The sequence below is a fragment of the Carassius carassius genome, chromosome 11 (assembly GCF_963082965.1).
Source record: "Carassius carassius chromosome 11, fCarCar2.1, whole genome shotgun sequence".
Lineage (NCBI taxonomy): Eukaryota > Metazoa > Chordata > Actinopteri > Cypriniformes > Cyprinidae > Carassius > Carassius carassius.
In genome coordinates, this window is record NC_081765.1 from 11,204,806 (window position 1) to 11,223,191 (window position 18,386).

Consider the following 18,386-nt stretch of genomic DNA (forward strand, 5'->3'; position numbering starts at 1 on the left):
ATATGCTCTGAAACTTCAGCATCAAGGAAAACACAAGGACACATTATGTCAGACTGAACTAAAACTTCCATCTTATATTTACAATCACATGAGATGAGAGCACTTTGGGAATCTGTACAGCAGTTACCTCAGCATCAAGTCCCTACGTCAGGAGCTAGAAGCAAAATAAATACGATCCATAGCTTTGCAATATGATAAAGGTACAGTTTCATAAATCCAGGTGTCAAAACCAGCACACACACACTTCACACTACTGAAAAATAGCTGTAAAGCCCCATTCACACCAAGAACGAGAACTATAAAGATAAGGATATTAGCGTCCACACCAGCGAATATCGTCATTCTGATTGGCTGTCAATGTTTGTATTGTTTATCAGCTGGAAAAAAAATCATTCTAAAAATGATAACAGATTGGACTCTGCTATTCTTTAATATTGAGAATGATTTTTAGAATGATATCTTTATAGTTATCATGCTTGGTGTGAAAGGGCCTTAAATGTAACGTTAGCGGTTCTATTCCATTTCCATTATAAATCTATGGTTCTGGAAATATTTTGCTCCTGACCAGGTCCACACAGAATCTGCATCTGCAGATCTCCACAGAAAGCTTTAAACGGCTGTCAGGTTCTGCGCACTTTTACATATTGTGACTTATTTGATTGAGTCAAGTGGACAAGGTGATGAGGAGAAAAAAAAAAAATATATATATATATATATATATATATTTTTTTTCAATGCTTTTAAATTTGCTTGTTAAATTGCAAAAATGTTACATTCCCCCAATAAAATTGGTGTTCGCTCACAAAACGTTTATGCTCATTTGCAAAAAGTACTGCGTTTTACCCCCCCGAAAATTATGGTTAAAATATGGTTGTTGGTCCTAACGTATATTTCCATCACAAAAGCGTTGAGAGCAAACATACAGTTTGTCAGGAGATGCGAAACATTTCTGCGAACCCAAAGTATGTTGGTGAAATGTGAACATTTAGTGAGAGAATCAAAAACACCGAAATATAATTTTTCGCCATTTTTAAAAAGGTCAGCTCATTTTATTTCCCCATCTCCATGTCCATTTAGGGTCTCCGTAGATTGTGCTTTCAGATACGTAGTACCCTCAGCTTCATTTATCACCACATTAATTTCACCACATTTGAATTAATTCTGTGCAGAAAAAAAACAGCAGATTCCATCTGGACTTCATCATGCCTCACTGAACATTCAGATACTTGTGATACAGCATAGAAAGACGAACTTGTCTGACTGACGTGATGAAAGCCCACTATTTGAGATGGAAAATGCTCAATGAACAAATGAAGACACGAAAGATTCTGAAACATAAATATGGACATGCCATGCTCTAAACGGGAACATCTCACTTAAATCAAGCATCTAACAAACTATCCTATTGTATGATTGAAGTGTTTGGATGCAGGGCACAAGGCAGTCCTTTACCAGGCCCCAAACTGGGGCGCTGGATGTTAAGGCACAGAGGTGGGCGGCCCTGCACCCGTCTCAACTACACAAAGATACAAACAATAAATTCTCTACCACATCATAAATTGCCAAAGAATATAAAATAAAAGCATTTACCTTTTGTACAAATTAAAGATTTATTTCAAATAAATTAATTCACCTTCATAGATCGTCATTATCATAATAATAATAACAGCAATTAAAAACCTTCGGATTAAAAGCCATGATTGATTTCTTTGAATAAACCAACACAGAGGATGAAAAGCCACTTCTGTAGACCAGGTGGACGCCCAAAGTTATAACGATTTTAGATTTTGGCAAAGCAGTCAATTAAATAATAAACTGGTCTTGAAATGTTCTTAAAAGAGTGTCGAACACCAACGGCCTCAAACCTAAAAAAACATTTCTTTCATCCCACGTTCATCTCCAGCTGTGTTTATCTGACCCAAAGTTTATGGTCAGTTACAGTCCAAGACGGCAGAGCGCTGAGGACAATCTTCATCAGTAGGGGATATTAACTTATTATCCAGCATTGGTGCAGCTTTGAATCCTGAACTTCAAGCCTTATTGACAGCGATGATTGCAATTCTTCACGACACAGATTTAGTGTCTGGAAACATTCTGTCAAAAAGTGTTCGCTTGGTTTTTTTTTCTGTACAGTAGTAGTCACGTTCACACAACAGAATTCAGGGAATAGTAAAAGGTCAAATGAAGTCTGACGAAAGAGGCCAAGGCAAGTAGAAGAGAAGAAAGAATGTAAAAACTACCAGAGGGAGACGAGAAGAAAAAGAAAAAAAAAGAGGAAAAAGTAAAGTTTAAGAGGTGAAGCACAAAGCCAGGGTTTCTCCACGCACTCTGATAATGTGAGGGTCACCCGATCCGCTGTAGATGCGAGCAGCACGAGACCACTGGAGACATTCAGGCAGTTACCCAGGTATCCTCTTGATATGGATCTGACAAGAGACACCAAAGAGCATCATCTATGCACATCACCAAAAACAACAACAACAACATATTTCACTTTTATTGTCCAGTCAACTGTGTTCTGATTTTGGACATATGAGATGACTTTTATGGCTGGGTATGACAAAAAATACAAAACACAGAGGGGGTATGAAATATGGCTTGATGCTTTGTCGAAACACTCCTAAATTTCCACATTTTCAATTGTAGTAATTTATGTAATAACACGACAGCATGTTTCAGTTGAAAAATACAATATTTTATAAGCTGACGTTCCTCTGGAATCAGAAATTTGTTGGCACACTTGAATGCATTAAGTACAGTATCAGGTTTATAAGATATTTAGTAACTGTAGATATTATCCAAATGATTCACAGCACAGGCATGAAGAGGGAGAGAGCATGTGATTGGTCTAGGGTTGGACAGTATAAACAAAACTCAAATGAGTCATTTTATATCTCAGGAGTGGTGTATATAACAATATAGTTGTATGTGCAGGAAATTCAATGGGGGGGGGGGGGGGGGGGGGTAGTTAGGTATCAAATAATCACATGATATTGTCAATTTATGAATAACCCCAGAAATAAATACTTTACAAATTAAAGGTATTTCTTTATTAAAGGCATCTAATTAATCTAAATGTATTAAAGCTACTTATTAAAGGCATTTATTTTATATATTTTAAGATTGTTCATAAAGAAATAAGTCTGGGATCAGTTTAAAAAGAAACAAAACTAATGACTAATATAATAATTAGTGGTCGACCGCTTTATGCATTTGCCCACTGTCATATTCATGTCATTTTCACTGTGTGCTGTATGTAAAATGAGGGTTAGTCTGGCTTTATTTGAAAAATATGATTGCCAATGCACACAAACTTCACAATTGATATAAACTGATTTAAATCGGCACCCCTGCTTTCCAAGATATCGGTATCGACATTGGCTGTCAAAAAAAAAATAATAATATCGGTCGACCACTACAACCTACAATAGTAACAGCATAGCAAAATCCCTACTTCCGTTTACTGTAAACCAAAGGCAGCAAGCAGACCTCGCTAATAATGGCCCACACGGCGGAGTCCTTCTGGACCGTCAGACGAACAGCCGCCACAGGGTTGAAGGCAGGGTCAACCGTCCCCTCTGCCACTCCTTTCTCAAACTGAGCTGAAGACAGACACAAAGGAAAGACAAAATATTTCAACTCTACAAGGGGAGACCAGAAGTTATAGTAACATTTTGCATTCAGTTATTTGGCAGACACTTAAAATATATACAAGTTAAAATTCAAGGGCAACATTAGAAACATAGGGTCTAAGAAAAATAAATATAAATATATAGAAGTGAAATACTTTTTCAGGCAGAAAGAGAAATGTGCTGAGCATTTGCTAAATAAGTGTTATAAAGAGCACACCGTGCACTGGGTTCTTCTATTTGTGAGGAAGGCACGACAGTCATTTGCTTCAAGTGGAAAACTGCTGATTTGACCATGAATGTAATAACTCACCAAGCTTATAGAACCGATCTTCTGTTCGTTTGTACTTCTCTTTGGTCTTCAATTCAGCATCCTGTGAGACAGTGCATCCTCATTTAGAAGCACTTCAAGAGCCTGTCTGAAAGGTACTTGCACTATTCTATCAATGTTAGACAACTGCAAGACGTTTAACGTTTGTATTCAATGATAAAATAAGCAGCAAACCTAAGCTCACAAACCCATTTACACAAACTCAGATGCACTAGCAGCCTCATGTATTCAAGGAACATCTGCAAGAGCAAACATCAAAGCCCATTCGAAGGCTTTTTGAGCTCTGTATCACAGCAGGATGGCAGTACGCAGCCTCATTACCACAGAAGCTCAACCTGCCGTTGACTCAAATTAGCTCTGGTGGCAGCGTACACCCGAGACCTAAGCTGCGGTGAGACTCTGACAAACCTGTCACCCTGGGGCTTGTTGGGACATTTAGAGGAAACCGTATATATCTAATTGAGAATGTGCTTTTTTTTCATTTACCGAAAAGGGCAGGAACTCGACAGTAGTGTTCTCGATTTTGTCTCCTGGGTGCTCCTGGTTTCCACTGCGAAAAAGGAACCTGCCAATCAAAGGCCGATTGTTAATGAATATGCATGAACAGGCACAAACTCATGAATATTCGAGAACACGCATGTACAAACACTGGCAGGACATGGACAAGAGTTTGTGAAGACTGAGTCTAACTCAGACAGTGCGGCCCGAACACACACAGGTGAAGGGTTTCTAAATAGGCCCCTCCTTGAGCTGCTAATTAAATCCAGTCACACGTTAGTAAATTGATACTTCGTCTTTGTCAGCACTGTTTCTTCTCACAGAAACACTTATAACAGGTCTCTGTTAGACAAAGAAAATAAATGGGCAAGCAGCATGACTGTATGTCCACATCTATTTCCGAAATGACCCTCATCTCTCTCTGTCTTTCGTATTCACTAACAGCATCAACCATAAGGGTGGTCTATCGTACCATGACAGGTGTAAGAGTTCGGGGCCTAATACAGCAAAAAATATTATTACAATTTAAAATAACCATTTTGTATTTTAATCTATGTTCAAATGTAATTTATTTCCAGGATGCAAAGCTGAATTTTCAGCAGTTGTGAGGCTTTTATAGAAACCGTAATACTTTTTTTGTACTGAAATTAGAGACAGTTGACCAAAAAAAAAAAAAAAAGAAAGAAAGAAAGACATTTTGTCATCAATTATTCACCCTTATGTTATTTTAAAACTGTATGAATTTCTTCTGTGGAAGCAGTGCCATTGAGAAACAGAGTTACAACACTCACATAGGCATCCTATTTCGTGTGACCATGTGACATGAGATCAAAGCATGTGGCAACTCTCTCTCTCTCAACGGCTCTGTGTGAAACATACTATAAAATATGTTTTGAAAAATGCTGGCAAGACAGGAAGCAGGAAGCCCTTGTGATGATGTCATCATCAAATACAGAAATCGTCACTGTATGAGCAAAAACAGTCAAAACATTCCTCAAAATATCGTGTATGTTATTCAGAGGAAAAATACTATAGATTCGGAATCGCATGAGGGTGAGTAAATGACAACACCGTTAACAACATGGTTATGAATTCTGTGTCTTATGTCACTAACCTAATATCTAGTTGGCTGATATACTGAAGATGAGTTGTTGTTTTGTTTTGTTTTTATTGACGACAAAAAAAAAGATAAGATAAAAGCATTAGAAATTATTTCAGTAATTATTTGTACAAAAGATTTATATTTCTAAAATAGGTTTTATTATTTATATTCCTTGTTAAAAAAAAAAAAGCTTCACAAAATTCTAAATATATTTTCTGACACACATACAGATATGTTGGTGCAAATACAGGGCGTTCTGGCAGGGCAACCAAAAATCCAAAGAACTGACCCAGATTGGGCGTGCAAAAGAATAAAAATAAAAGTGAGAATCTTCTCCTAGAGTTGTGTATCTGCTCAACATTGTTTTCTCAATTCCATCCCTCTGTCTTCCTCTTCCTCCAGAGGTTTTGGGTTGCAGCGTCTTATTTTAGAAGCTTCTCATTAGCCACCTCTACTCCCCTGTGAGGACAGTGAGACATGGAGACGTGCGAATCTCCTGATCACAGCGAACATCACTTTCAGGAGAGGGTGAGGATTACAGAACAAAATCATTTGGGTGTGTGTATCTGCATGTGAATACTGTATTAAATAAATGTGGATAAATGCAATAATGGTCCCTTTAAATGTCCTGAACCTCTCTCCCGCTGGTTCTAGGTCATCGCACCATCATTACAGTTGATCCCTGTGAGAGAAAGAGTGTGTGTGTGTGTGTGTATCTCTCGCAGTCATCCTGAGAGAGACTGACCTTTCTATGTTGACGGGCCGATCAAACTTGAACAGGACGTAGTCTCCAGCCATTGGAGTAATGGCCCAGAAAAAGTCCTCGCCCATGTACGCCTTCTCAAGTGTATGACCTTGATACACTTTTAAAGAGGTGGACACCTCCGCCGGCGGGTTCACATGAATCTTATGCAGCAGAGGTTTCAGGAAGTCTTTATCCTGACAGAACACAATACAAAGTTAACAAGAAGTGTAGCTGATGGCCGGACTGATTTATAACAGTCCTTAACCGTAAAAACAGCAAGCGAAATTGGGTAAAAGGTCAGCTATTCAAGAAAAAAAACTCTTGGGTACAAGAAAACAGGATACAGGGGAAAGACAAGATAACAGGAAGTCAAAGCAAGTTTGTATGGAAGAGAATCATGACTTTTAACAGCTAGAGGGAAGATCTGACAGTTGTGCAAGGTCATGAAAAGCCAGTAATAACATCCATCTCAGGTGATGTGATTACAGGTTTTAACCGAGTTTCAACATGTTTTGGACAACAATCACTAAAACTACACCTGTATTGTTCTTCTGTAGTGTAAACAATAATGTGTCCTTGCTTGTCAAACGGTTTAAATTTAGCTGGTTAGGTCACCCAAGATGGATGTTTATATCAGGAGTAAACACTCATGAAATAAGAGTTACCGTGAGTTTCTGGATTTTCCCAGCAAGGGAGGAGTGTAGGCCTACGTGCTGAAACAAAGAGGGCCTGAAACGAATGCGCAGACTCGACTTCTGTCTTTCACAGTGCTTCTGCAAAGAAAAAGAATGGTGAAGCCATATTAGACTGTGAGAATGATGCAATACAAATAGAGTTAAAAATAAAGAAATGCAAATAGAGACATGACGTGTCTATTTGTAGAGAGAAAGAAAGATCTAAAAAAACAAGTTCCTGTTCTGCTGAGCTCAAGGAGAGTTCAGGGTCACAGAAACACACTTGCAGACAGAGAGTATTAACTTACGGCATCTTTCTCTGGGTTGCACACTTTGACCCAGAGTATGTGATCCAGGAGCCAATCAATGGGCTTCTCCTTATAAAACATGAAGATAAACTCCACAATGAGATTTAGATCTGGGGCTTGGAACATCTTACCTGAGAGCGACAAAAAAAAAGAAAAAAAAAAAAGTTGTAATAATAATGCATTAATTAAAAAAACACTTTGGGGTTGTATAAGATTTTTTTTAAAATGTTTTTGAAAGAAGTTTCTTATTCTAACCAAGGCTGCATTTATTTTATATAAATACTGTAAAAACTGTAGTGTTGTAAAATATTATTATAATTGTAAAATAAATGAATTATATATATATATATATATATTTAATTCAATTTTACAAATTTAATTAATATATATATATATTTAATTAAGTAATTTATTCCTGTGATCCAAAGCTGAATTTTCAGCATCATTACTCCAGTCTTCAGTGTCACATGATCAGAAATCATTCTAGTATGATGATTTGGTGAAAAGAAACATTTCTTTTTATTATCATCCACTTAGTATTTTTCAGGAATTTCAAAAGAACAGCAGTCATTTCAAATAGAAATCTTTTGAAACATTCTAAATGTTTACTGTCATTTTTAATTAATTTAATGCATCCTTGCAATTAAAAATTACTCACACACACACACACACACACACATATTGAAAAGAGCACTAAAGTCATACAGTTAGAAATGACAGGAAGATGAGGAAATGATGACAATATATTTAAAAATAAAGATATTCAAAATATAGTAGTCACACCAATGAAGCCCAGCTGTGAAAACTCAAGGATCATCCAGTCCTCTGAGGCGAGTTGTAGAGCAAAGTTTTTCATGGTTGCAAAATAGTTGGGTTTGGCAACGATGTCATCCTCCAACTGTTAGAACAACAGGAAACAGTTATGAAACATACAGAACAGCTCATAAACAAGATCCGCTTTGACACAAGCTGCACCTACTAAAAATATCACATCTAACTAGCAATCAACCTGGAGAAAAAAACAAAAAACTTCACACTCTTGCCACTAACAGAAGCACAGACAAACACTAAGGCCCTGTCCCAAATCGCACCCTAAGCCCTTGCTGTCTTCCTCTGAGTCCACACTTTCGTGATGTAATACAGCTTTCGGGTAGGAGTCTGCCGCAGAGCTGGCCTCAGTGTGGGCTCAGCAGAAGTACACATCGAGGGTGCATAGTGGCCACAAAACAGGTGCTCGGGAACACCCTTCCGTAAGCTAAAATGACAAATGGGACACCCCACCGTCTCATGGACTTCATGGACACGCGGCGGCCATTTGGGACAGGGCCAAAGTTAAAGCATGTTTTCCTATAACCTCGAGTAACTTGAGTTCCAAAAATACATGAAAGCAATACCTTTTCCCTCTCCTAAGAGAGCACAGCGTGTATTGAGAGCACAAAGACATGGAGACACTAGAGAGATTTATTGACATGGCAAAGAAAAAATGAAAGCAAAAACAAAAAAAAAGTAATGAAAACATTCAGTACAGTCCACCACAGAGACATGAAAGAAGCACGTGAGACTAAGAAAGCCATGAAAGTGGAATGACATTAACATTAATACGGGATGCTTTTTATTTTTATTTTTTGTCTTTGGAAAACATGGTTAACATTAGAAAGAGTTAATACACACAAAACATACTATTGTTCAAAAGTTTGGGGTCAGTACAGTTTTTTTAATGCTTTTAAAAAAGAAGTCTTGTTTGCACACTATGGGATGCATTTATTTGATCAAAATCCAGTAAAAAATGATAAAATTGTCAAGTATTACAATCTAAAATAACTTTACTATTTTAATATAATGTTAAAAAGTAATTTATTCCTGTGATGCAAAGCTGAATTTTTATTCATTATTCATTACTCCGGTTTATGCACTCTTGCCATAAATTAATCTAATACTTTTTCTACATAATAAATAAATAATAAAAAAGATAAGATATCTATTTAGGAGTCTTAGACCTTTCCAACAAGATATAGTCTGTCATGAGATTAGGATTTAATTGTAATATAGTGAAGTAAACGTAGGTGTCCCACTGAGGGGCCGGGTGACAGTTAACTGCTTAAAATTAAAATAAATGTATAAATAATAAACATATAATATAATTTATAAGTAAACTAAAAACATTACACTAAAACCTACAGGCTTAAACGCCATGAGTGAATTTAGATAAGTGAATTTATAAAAGTACTGTATGAAAATGTATACAAAATAAAATTAAAATAAAAGTATGTTATAAAATAGAATGTAAGATAAATGGCAAAATAATAATATAAATGTAAAAACAGGGGAACTAACATATACAGTTAAATAACCAATAGAAGCTAATCTATCCAGTGTTAACTGCTACTGAAAATTACATTAATAATAATAATAATTTATATCAATCGACAACCAATATGGTACCATCTATTATTCTTATCTTAATTATTGTCTGTGGCAATTCACAGCATGCCTCAAATGCTGTTAATAGACATTAGGTTGCAAATAGTTAAAATGCTTTCTACAGTTTTCAGCTTGTTTCTTATGCAGAAACAGCTATAAGCAAACCATAGGTTGCTTTACCCAAAGTGTATACATTATGATGCTTTCAAAACATTGCTCTGTTTCTATATGCATCCTGACCATCCTGAGACAGCCACACTCTCTCAACCAATGGTGTGAGTTTGCCAACCAATAGCAGACAGGGGAGTGTTTTGGGAACCTGTTTGAAAAGTCATTTGATTTGTAATTCTATTTAGAGACGCTAATGATGCAGACATTACACACTTCACCTTTACACTTGGTGATTTGATTACCTGGACATAATAGACCCCTTTGTTCACGGCATACATCATTAGAAAGGAATAGTCCAAGTTCTGCTTGGTCCTCCATCTACAAAGACACACAAATACAGCACATCATACATTTGTTAAAAAAGGGAGATGTCCAGGAGCCTAAAAGCCTAGGTTCAATTGGCCTGTTGACGACGAGTCAGTTAACTGACCGGGAGTGAAACTCTAGATGTTAATGTTTATGACGAGTGTGACTGACAGTAACAGAAAACAGAAACATAGATAGCCGGAAAGCTAAATAAAGGTAGAGTGAGGCTATAAACAAAAACACATCTCTCACACACACTCGGTATAACCTTTGTTATTCATTCGTCATTTTCAGTAAGGGATTTAGAAAAAAGAGATACAAATATTAAAAATTTGCATCAAAGTCACTCATTTCCTTTGATCTGACCCTTGCTAATGTACAAAGTCAAAAGTAAAAGAAAAATAACTCAAATGTACACTACCATATAGTATATGTGTTTGTGAGTGTGTGTTTTAATTGAACAGAACTGTTTTCTATTTGAAAAGATTCTAAAAATGTAATTTACTCCTGTGATGCGCAGCATCATTGCTCCAGTCTTCAGTGTCACATGACTCTTCAGAAATCAGTCGAATATGATTTTCTGCTCAAGAAACATTTCTTATCAATGCTGAAAATAAAACAGTTTTGCTGCTTAACTTCTTTTAATAAAGTAAAAAAAAATAACAGCATTTATTTGAAAATGAAATATTCTGTAACATTATAAATGTCTTTCCAGTCACTTGTAAAACTTTAAAACATACCCCAAACATTAAAAAAAAAACTGTTTGTAAAAGACAACCACTTACTGCTCTTAATGTTTTACTAATGACGTTTAGTTAAATAAATAAATAAAAACATTACTTATTTACATAATTTAGAAATGTTTGAAAACTATATGGCCCTGATTTAATTTAATATGTTATACTGTTGTTCTTTTTTTTAATTAATATTGTTTGAATAAACAAAAGATTGTGTTGAACAGCATATCAACTGCTATTGAAGATCTCAGTGGTATTAAGAATAATAATATTGGGCATTGGCATAATCAATTTCTCAGTCGTGACAACCCTAGAACAGACAGAATCACAGTTATAAAAGAGAGAGCATGACACCAAAAGACTGAAGAGGCATTGAAACAAAGAGATGCCCGGAGTGACTGAGATTACATGGAGGAGTTGATGTCTCTGACCTTGATTTTAGTGGCTTCCTGTCTCACAACAAATCTGCCACGCCTCTCGCTCGGTCTTTCTCTCCAGAAAATCTCACTGACATCTCTCTCTCTAATCACATTTGTGACAGTAAATCAGCTCTGAAATATGAGATCCGGGCTAATCAAAACTTTATTTCATCCTCGCCGCAGAAATCTCTATAAATACTGTCACGTGCACTCACAACAGCCAGAACAACCATATGACAGACCGCAATCAACACACCTACACACCACCTGTCAAACGCTCGAGCACGCTCCACTGAAATTAAATACTTTGAATTAGTTTTGTAGACAAATAAAATACATATATATATATATTTTTTTATATATATTATATATATTTTATATGAATCATGTATAAAACACAGAACTATTTTATTGAGCGAGTTTTTATTTTTCAAAGTGAGGTTCCCAAACCAGGCTGCTAGCGCAAATGATAAAATGTACTCAATGAAAATGTGATAAAAACGGGTCATGATGGATTTATCAATGTGAAATTGATTCAGTTTCCTCAAACAAAACAAACGCTGATGCCCTTTTTTACAGACTTGTTCACAGTTAGTTCAAATGTAAGTTTAGAGTCTATTACCATCTCCAGGTATTTATATGATTCGAATTTATAATGTTACATAATATAACTATTTCAAACAAACGCTGTCCTTTTGATCTATATATCATATTATTTTTGAAAATGTATATTATGGTTTCCACAAGAATAGTACGCAGCACAACTGTTTTTAACATTGATAAATGATAGGAAAGGTTTTTTGAGCAACAAATCAGCATATAAGAATTATTTCTGAAGAATGGAGTAATGATGCTGAAAATTCAGCTTTGATACCACAGGAATAAATTATATTTTACCATATATCAAAATAGAGAACAGGTTTTTGTAAAGTGGAATAATATTTAACAATAATACACTAAAAGCTGTATTTTTAAACCAAACAACTGCAGTCTTTGTATATAAGGAAAAAAAATTATTTTTTTAATCTGAGTGCAAAAGTTTGTAATAATTTTGAGGTAATAAATTAGATCATGTTTAGGCAATACATTTTTCTATATGCTGACGTTCACAGTACGCAACAAGGCAATGGTTTTACTATATAGCCAGAAGAATGTACTTTCCCACAGTCTATTAGTGTATTGTAAATGTATGTAGCTGCTGTAGAGCATAATGTTTCCTGAATACTTACTTCACCCGCTCCTTTGAGTCACCAAAGGTCTCTTTCAAGTTGCCGAAGTCTGGGTAGTAGCTGGCAGGGGGAGATATGACCTCCAGTAACCCAGAATTCAGCTCTGTGTAGAACCTGATGGACAATGACAGTCAAGAACAACGGTTAACAAGGCATCTGAACCGTACAATTGAGATCATTGACGGGCAAAACTTAATCTTGGGGGATTTCAACTTGTGTCGAAAGAAAACGGTACTTACTCTTTTTCAAGGCCTGCAACCACACTGTTTACATAATCTATGTCCGTCTGTGAGAAAGCAAAGAAAGCACTGGTTAGGCACACACACACACACACACACACAGGCTCGGCAGAAACACAGGTGCAGTAACAAAGTAAATACACCAGCAGCGCCTGACATCCTGGAAAAATATGGGAATTGGACTGACTCTGCTCTGGGCTTTTTGTTATATCGGTAAGGAGGATGAACTGTCTTTTCTCACTGATTTTTTTTCAACTTACACCATCTGTGGGTGCAAGTACTGTAAAACTGCAGTGAGCGATGTGGGAAGGGATATCCTCTCTCTGTCACACACACACACAGGGTAACACAAGAGCCTCATTAAAGGGTCTTTAGATGCACATGGCACTGGGTGTTCCCTCTTTACTAAAGCACTCCAAATTAATCCAAACCATCGTTCCAGAAAACCACAAGACTGGCTGATGACTGATCAGACAAAAAACATCAGCCAGACCTAACAGACACGAAACCGGGTACAAACAAGCACTGCACACAAACCTGAGCTAAATAACTACATTTATTATGTCAAGACGGTTAACGAATAGAAGCACTGTGTTACTGTTAAATGTTAGGCTGTTTATTAAAATACACTCTTTTTTGATTAGTCATCCCACTGCAACACAGTAACAACATTCCTATTATAAATATTTAAGTATAGTTTCTCTTAATGCAGAAGAATTTTAACTTAATGAATTATTTAAAAACAGCCTCTTTGTATATTATAAAATCAAGGTTTTTTTTTTTCTTTTCTCAGTAACAAACACTAGTAATTGTCATTTTATAGATTACTGTTTTAAAGTATGGGAATATTTTTTTTTTATGTTTATGAAATGAGCTCATAAAGGCAGCATTTATTTGAAATACATTTATACAGAAATACTTAAATACTTCAAACAGAAATCTTCTTCAACATTATAAATGTCTTAACTGTCACTTTCGAACAATATAACGCGTTCTTGATGAACAGAAGTATTGATTTCCTTTAAAAAAAATCTTGTTGACCACAAACAGCAGTGTACATTTTTAAACGATTCGGTTAAAATATGTGAGTAAATACTGCTGCCAACACTGTCTGTTTGGCCCTCCCACTCTGTGTTCATCAAACATACAGAATTGTTGCAACAGATGAAGCGGGAGACAGATCCTGACAGGTATGTCTGCATGTCTATCGTTCAGACAGCAGAATAAAAGCATCGAGACCCCTGTTCTCAGCGTGAATCACCCACACCCCTCAACGGGTGGTAACAAAACAACAAACCCCTTTGACCCAGCTCAGCCATTTACAAAGCTGGTGATGGTCTCACAACTCAGATCTTACACTGAACTCCAATCTTCCTTGAGTTTTCTTCCGAGAACATACACATGCACTATATCCCGAATTTAAATAATTCCCATGCAAAAGGAAGCTAAAGGGGGAAAGGCCTGGACAAAAAGAAAAAAAAATCCCTTAAAACTGTTTTTCCCAGTTGTCAGTGGCACCATTAGAAGCACTCGTTGAGAGACACCGGTTTAGTCAGTGTTTGAGTGTGAGCATGGCACGGTAATTTCCATCATCACAAAAACTTCACAAACAGGAAGTCAGAGCCAGCCACAATCCTCACACGCAAACACTTTCTCAAACCAATGAGAAAAATGCTCACCTCTCCCACGAACACTATGATGACGCAGTCGAGCTTCTCCTCCGCCGAGAGTTTATCGATGAGTGAATGAAGCGTCTCTGACAGGTATGACTTTACTTTCCGCTTCACCGTGGGGATGCCCATCACTATGGAAACTGCGCAGAATAGAGAACAAAACCTTAATTCCAGCCTTGTTTTCTGAATTTATCAGCACATCATACAGTCATCACCAGGCAGATGACAAACTACTCTAAATAACATGAACTAGGTTTGTTTAGAGACTGTCATACAAGATGAATATCTGACACCGATGTTGATTGAGGTTCTGTGGCTGTATTGCGGTATTCTGGATAGATAACTCAAATCTGGAGCCAGTTGCATAAACATAGCCACTATGTTAAGACTGTGTCTTAAAAACTAGTTTGACTAACTAGTTGTTAGCCAAGAGGTTATCAAACTTACCTTTTGGGTTCGAATGAGAACATTCTCCCTTTTATAACTGACTTTAAGAAGTTGTGACCAGTCTTAAAGAGAAAATATTTGATGACTAACTTTTAAAGACTAGTCTAAGCGGTTTATGCAACCCGCCCCTAAAATAAGAAAGAGAAGGGGATTCATACAGGAAGTCCAGACATGAAAGACACACATGGAGGTGCCCAGGGAAAACACATTACTCTGATCTAGTGTACTGCATCTCCGAGCATCATAAAAGCAATGAAATTCAGATTCCTGTCTGGAAGAACAAGTGTTAACAGCATGTGAAGGATATTGAATTGTCTTTTCACAAGTCTAGTACAAAAAAAAAAAAAAAAAGACATAAATGTTGTGAGCATGAGAGCTGATTTGAGTCACAGACTGACAGAAGCTCTGTCACACTTCATCAACAACAAACAAGATAGTAAAACATGTCCTCGTTTTGCACTGCTTCCCACTGCAAGCCAGAAAGTGTTTTGAGAGGTAACACCAGGTGGGCAAGGAATAAAGTAATCTGAGGATCAAAGAGAGACAGAGGGAGATAGAGAACACATTAAAGAGAGGAAGATTATCAGACAGAGGGGTAAAGCACCTGAGAGAAAGAAAAATAGAAGTGGCACATTAAAAAAAAAAAAAAAAAAACCTTTTTAAGCTAATGTGTATTCAACACAAGTCATCCTCTCCTACACCACCTCTTCTCTTTCACAAAAGTAACGTTTGGCCTTCAGGCGCTCGATTACATAAAGAGCCGCTGAGCTGCATCATTCTCCCAGAATGCTCTTCAGCAGCAGTATGTGAAGTCTGTATGCTTCTCTTTGAGACAGCCACTCAACGTGCCTTGAGACTGAACTACAGCAGATTTATTCACAGACAGTCTGTAGGGATGTTACAGTGCCTTACTGAGGACAAAAAAAACTGTGTTTGAGACAGTAGGGGCTTTCACTGAAACCCTATATTGTTGAACATTTTCATTTTATTAGTGTGGGCGTCTACCAAACTAATCCTCCCAAACTTCTCAGAGCTCTCTTTCTAATTTGTGTATATCAAGGGTTTTCAGCCTTTGCAGGTATGGGACACCCAAACAGACTCTAAAGCTAAATATCAGGGTGGTACTTTTTTCCTGATATCATAATGAAGGGGAAATACTAATGACAAGAATGAAACTCTTAAAATAAAACCTTAAGGAATTTGGCATAATGCTTCATTATTATTTCTTGTAAAAACATTAAAGGTCCCGTTTTTCTTGCTTTTTTGAAGCTTTGATTGTGTTTACAGTGTGCAATATAACATGTGTTGCGAAAATTCTATCCGTATACCGCTGTTTTCACTGTCTCAAAAACGGGCTGATGACTTCCTTGTTCTATGAAGTCCCTCCTTCAGAAATATGTAGCGAGATCTGATTGTGCCAGCGGTTCCTGTGTTGTGATTCGACAGCAGCTGAGCGCACCCTGCCTTCCTGGAAACACGATTGGGCTAGTTTTGAGAAACAAGTCGGCAGGAGCATGTGCTGGAGATGTACTTATAATCACAGGAGCGTTTTTACTGACGAGATGCGCATGAAAATCGCATTAGATTTTTTTGCACAGCTCTAACATCTAGTTAACAAAGGTAAACAGCGTTGCCCTTTGTGTAATAAGTTACAGAAACTGTTAAACGCACCAACTTAAATAATAAAAAAGACTTACCGGTTTTGGTCCATAAACAACGCCTTCTCCAGACAAAGAGGGAACTGCTCCATCTTTCAGGAATAATCATTGCGTGAATCCTGCATTAAACTGATTGAGATTGAGGAAGCTGTACTCAGCAAAATGTGCTGCACATAGTTTTACATGTGGATTATAATTTTCGGAACCGAGTTAAACATAAATTGTAACCATTGATCTCCAAGTACAGCTTCCCTGGGAAGCCCAAACAAAGGTGATTGGACTCCGAGATGAAAATAACAGCGTTTCGACAACATGGCAACAAACACAAACGCAACTCTTCCTCTTCTCCGTCGAAGCGCAACAAGACCACACCCCTTTATGTGTATTCCTGTGGGCGGAGGTTAGTCAAAAAACTGTTTTATTGACGTCATTACTGCAGGAAGTAGAGGGCTGTAGTCCAAACTGGTCGTGCGATGTAGGCGAATTCTGTTAAATAAAATATCTCGCTTGGCATTGAACTTTGAGCTTTAGAATTTTACAGATATTATTTATACTCTAACAACAACATTACACACTAACTATAGTTTAAAACATGGTATCACGAAGAACGGGACCTTTAATATTTCTTCAATGCATACTTGGGAAAAAATGGTCTGCCAAAATAAAGTAACGTGGCGTGACCAAAAAAAGCAATGTGGTAAATTAATCATGCAAAAACATAAAACATTAAAACCGTTAAATGCATAGGTAATGATATGCACACACACACACACACACATCACTTGCACATAAACACAGTGAAGAAAGGTCGGAGATTGCAAATTGCGCTGTGCACAAACAGAAACTTATTGTCTGTGCTGCCCCATGACTTATTAATAAAATAGCAAAGATACTAAACAAGGTAAAACTACAAGGTAAAATCTAAGAAACTAAACCGCTTCACTGTTTGTAGAGAGAGAAGTAACTATCATCTCTCAGAGAAAAAATGTCTTTAAAAATTTAATCTTTTTGTAATGAGAAAAGGTTATTTGTAAAATGTCATGTGGTGCGACTCTCCAGAAACTGGTGCAACTTGCCAAAACTTATGATATTTCTATATTAATAATTCATAATATTTATATGTATATATATATATATATATATATATATATAGTTTTTTTTTTTTTTTTACTTCAATTTTTTACATACATAGTTACATCACACCACATGGCACAATGGTATAAATATTTCTCAAAACCTTTTTCCTTTTTTTCTTGTTTTGTCATTGGAGAAATGATGCACCGTCTCTAGGGTCTGGACAGAAGATGATGTCCCCATTTAATGCTAAAATAGCCTTCTAAGCCACAATCTCAATGATAAGAGAGGGACCGCAGGCACGGGCACAAGCCAGAGCCGTCCGAAGTCTTGCCTACAGACAGTCTGGAAACAGTAGGCTGAGATTACTGTAGCTGGCAGGAGAGGTCCGTCTGTGGGTTTGAAGGAGGTGGGCGTAGAGCATGGGTGGGCTTCAGCTTTCCAAAAACGAGTTCTCTCTGTTTTCCCCATATGCTCAGAAAAACAACCTACTCGTGTGACAGGGGTCAGTCACATAAAAAAGTTTTTTTTTACATTCTCTAACGTCATTGTTGTCATTCACCGCAGTCTGTCCCAGCATAGGATGTCGCTTGTAATAAAGCCACCTAGCCGTTGACTTAACTCCTCTGTCGTTAACCCACATACTGCCTGATACAGTATAGTGTGGTACGATGAACCACAAAAACAAGAACAAAATAGAGCTCACCACAAAAGAGCACGACAGC

The 18,386-nt window shown here is 36.9% G+C and overlaps 1 protein-coding gene across 1 annotated transcript in view; it reads right to left on the bottom strand.

Annotated features, from left to right (window-relative positions):
- Positions 1-1,209: 1,209 nt before the first annotated feature.
- The window catches only part of LOC132152757 (alpha-1,3-mannosyl-glycoprotein 4-beta-N-acetylglucosaminyltransferase A-like), a 37,118-nt gene continuing 19,941 nt past the window's right edge, over positions 1,210-18,386 (bottom strand). The window contains exons 5-16 of the mRNA XM_059561625.1: positions 14,489-14,622; positions 12,810-12,856; positions 12,571-12,684; positions 10,122-10,197; positions 8,071-8,185; positions 7,288-7,418; positions 6,971-7,078; positions 6,306-6,499; positions 4,447-4,525; positions 3,943-4,003; positions 3,490-3,602; positions 1,210-2,426 (exon numbers count right to left, since the gene is read on the bottom strand). Of these exons, the coding sequence (XP_059417608.1) occupies positions 2,400-2,426; positions 3,490-3,602; positions 3,943-4,003; positions 4,447-4,525; positions 6,306-6,499; positions 6,971-7,078; positions 7,288-7,418; positions 8,071-8,185; positions 10,122-10,197; positions 12,571-12,684; positions 12,810-12,856; positions 14,489-14,622 (1,199 nt within the window). The 3' untranslated portion in view covers positions 1,210-2,399. The remainder of the gene's footprint in view (positions 2,427-3,489; positions 3,603-3,942; positions 4,004-4,446; positions 4,526-6,305; positions 6,500-6,970; positions 7,079-7,287; positions 7,419-8,070; positions 8,186-10,121; positions 10,198-12,570; positions 12,685-12,809; positions 12,857-14,488; positions 14,623-18,386) is intronic.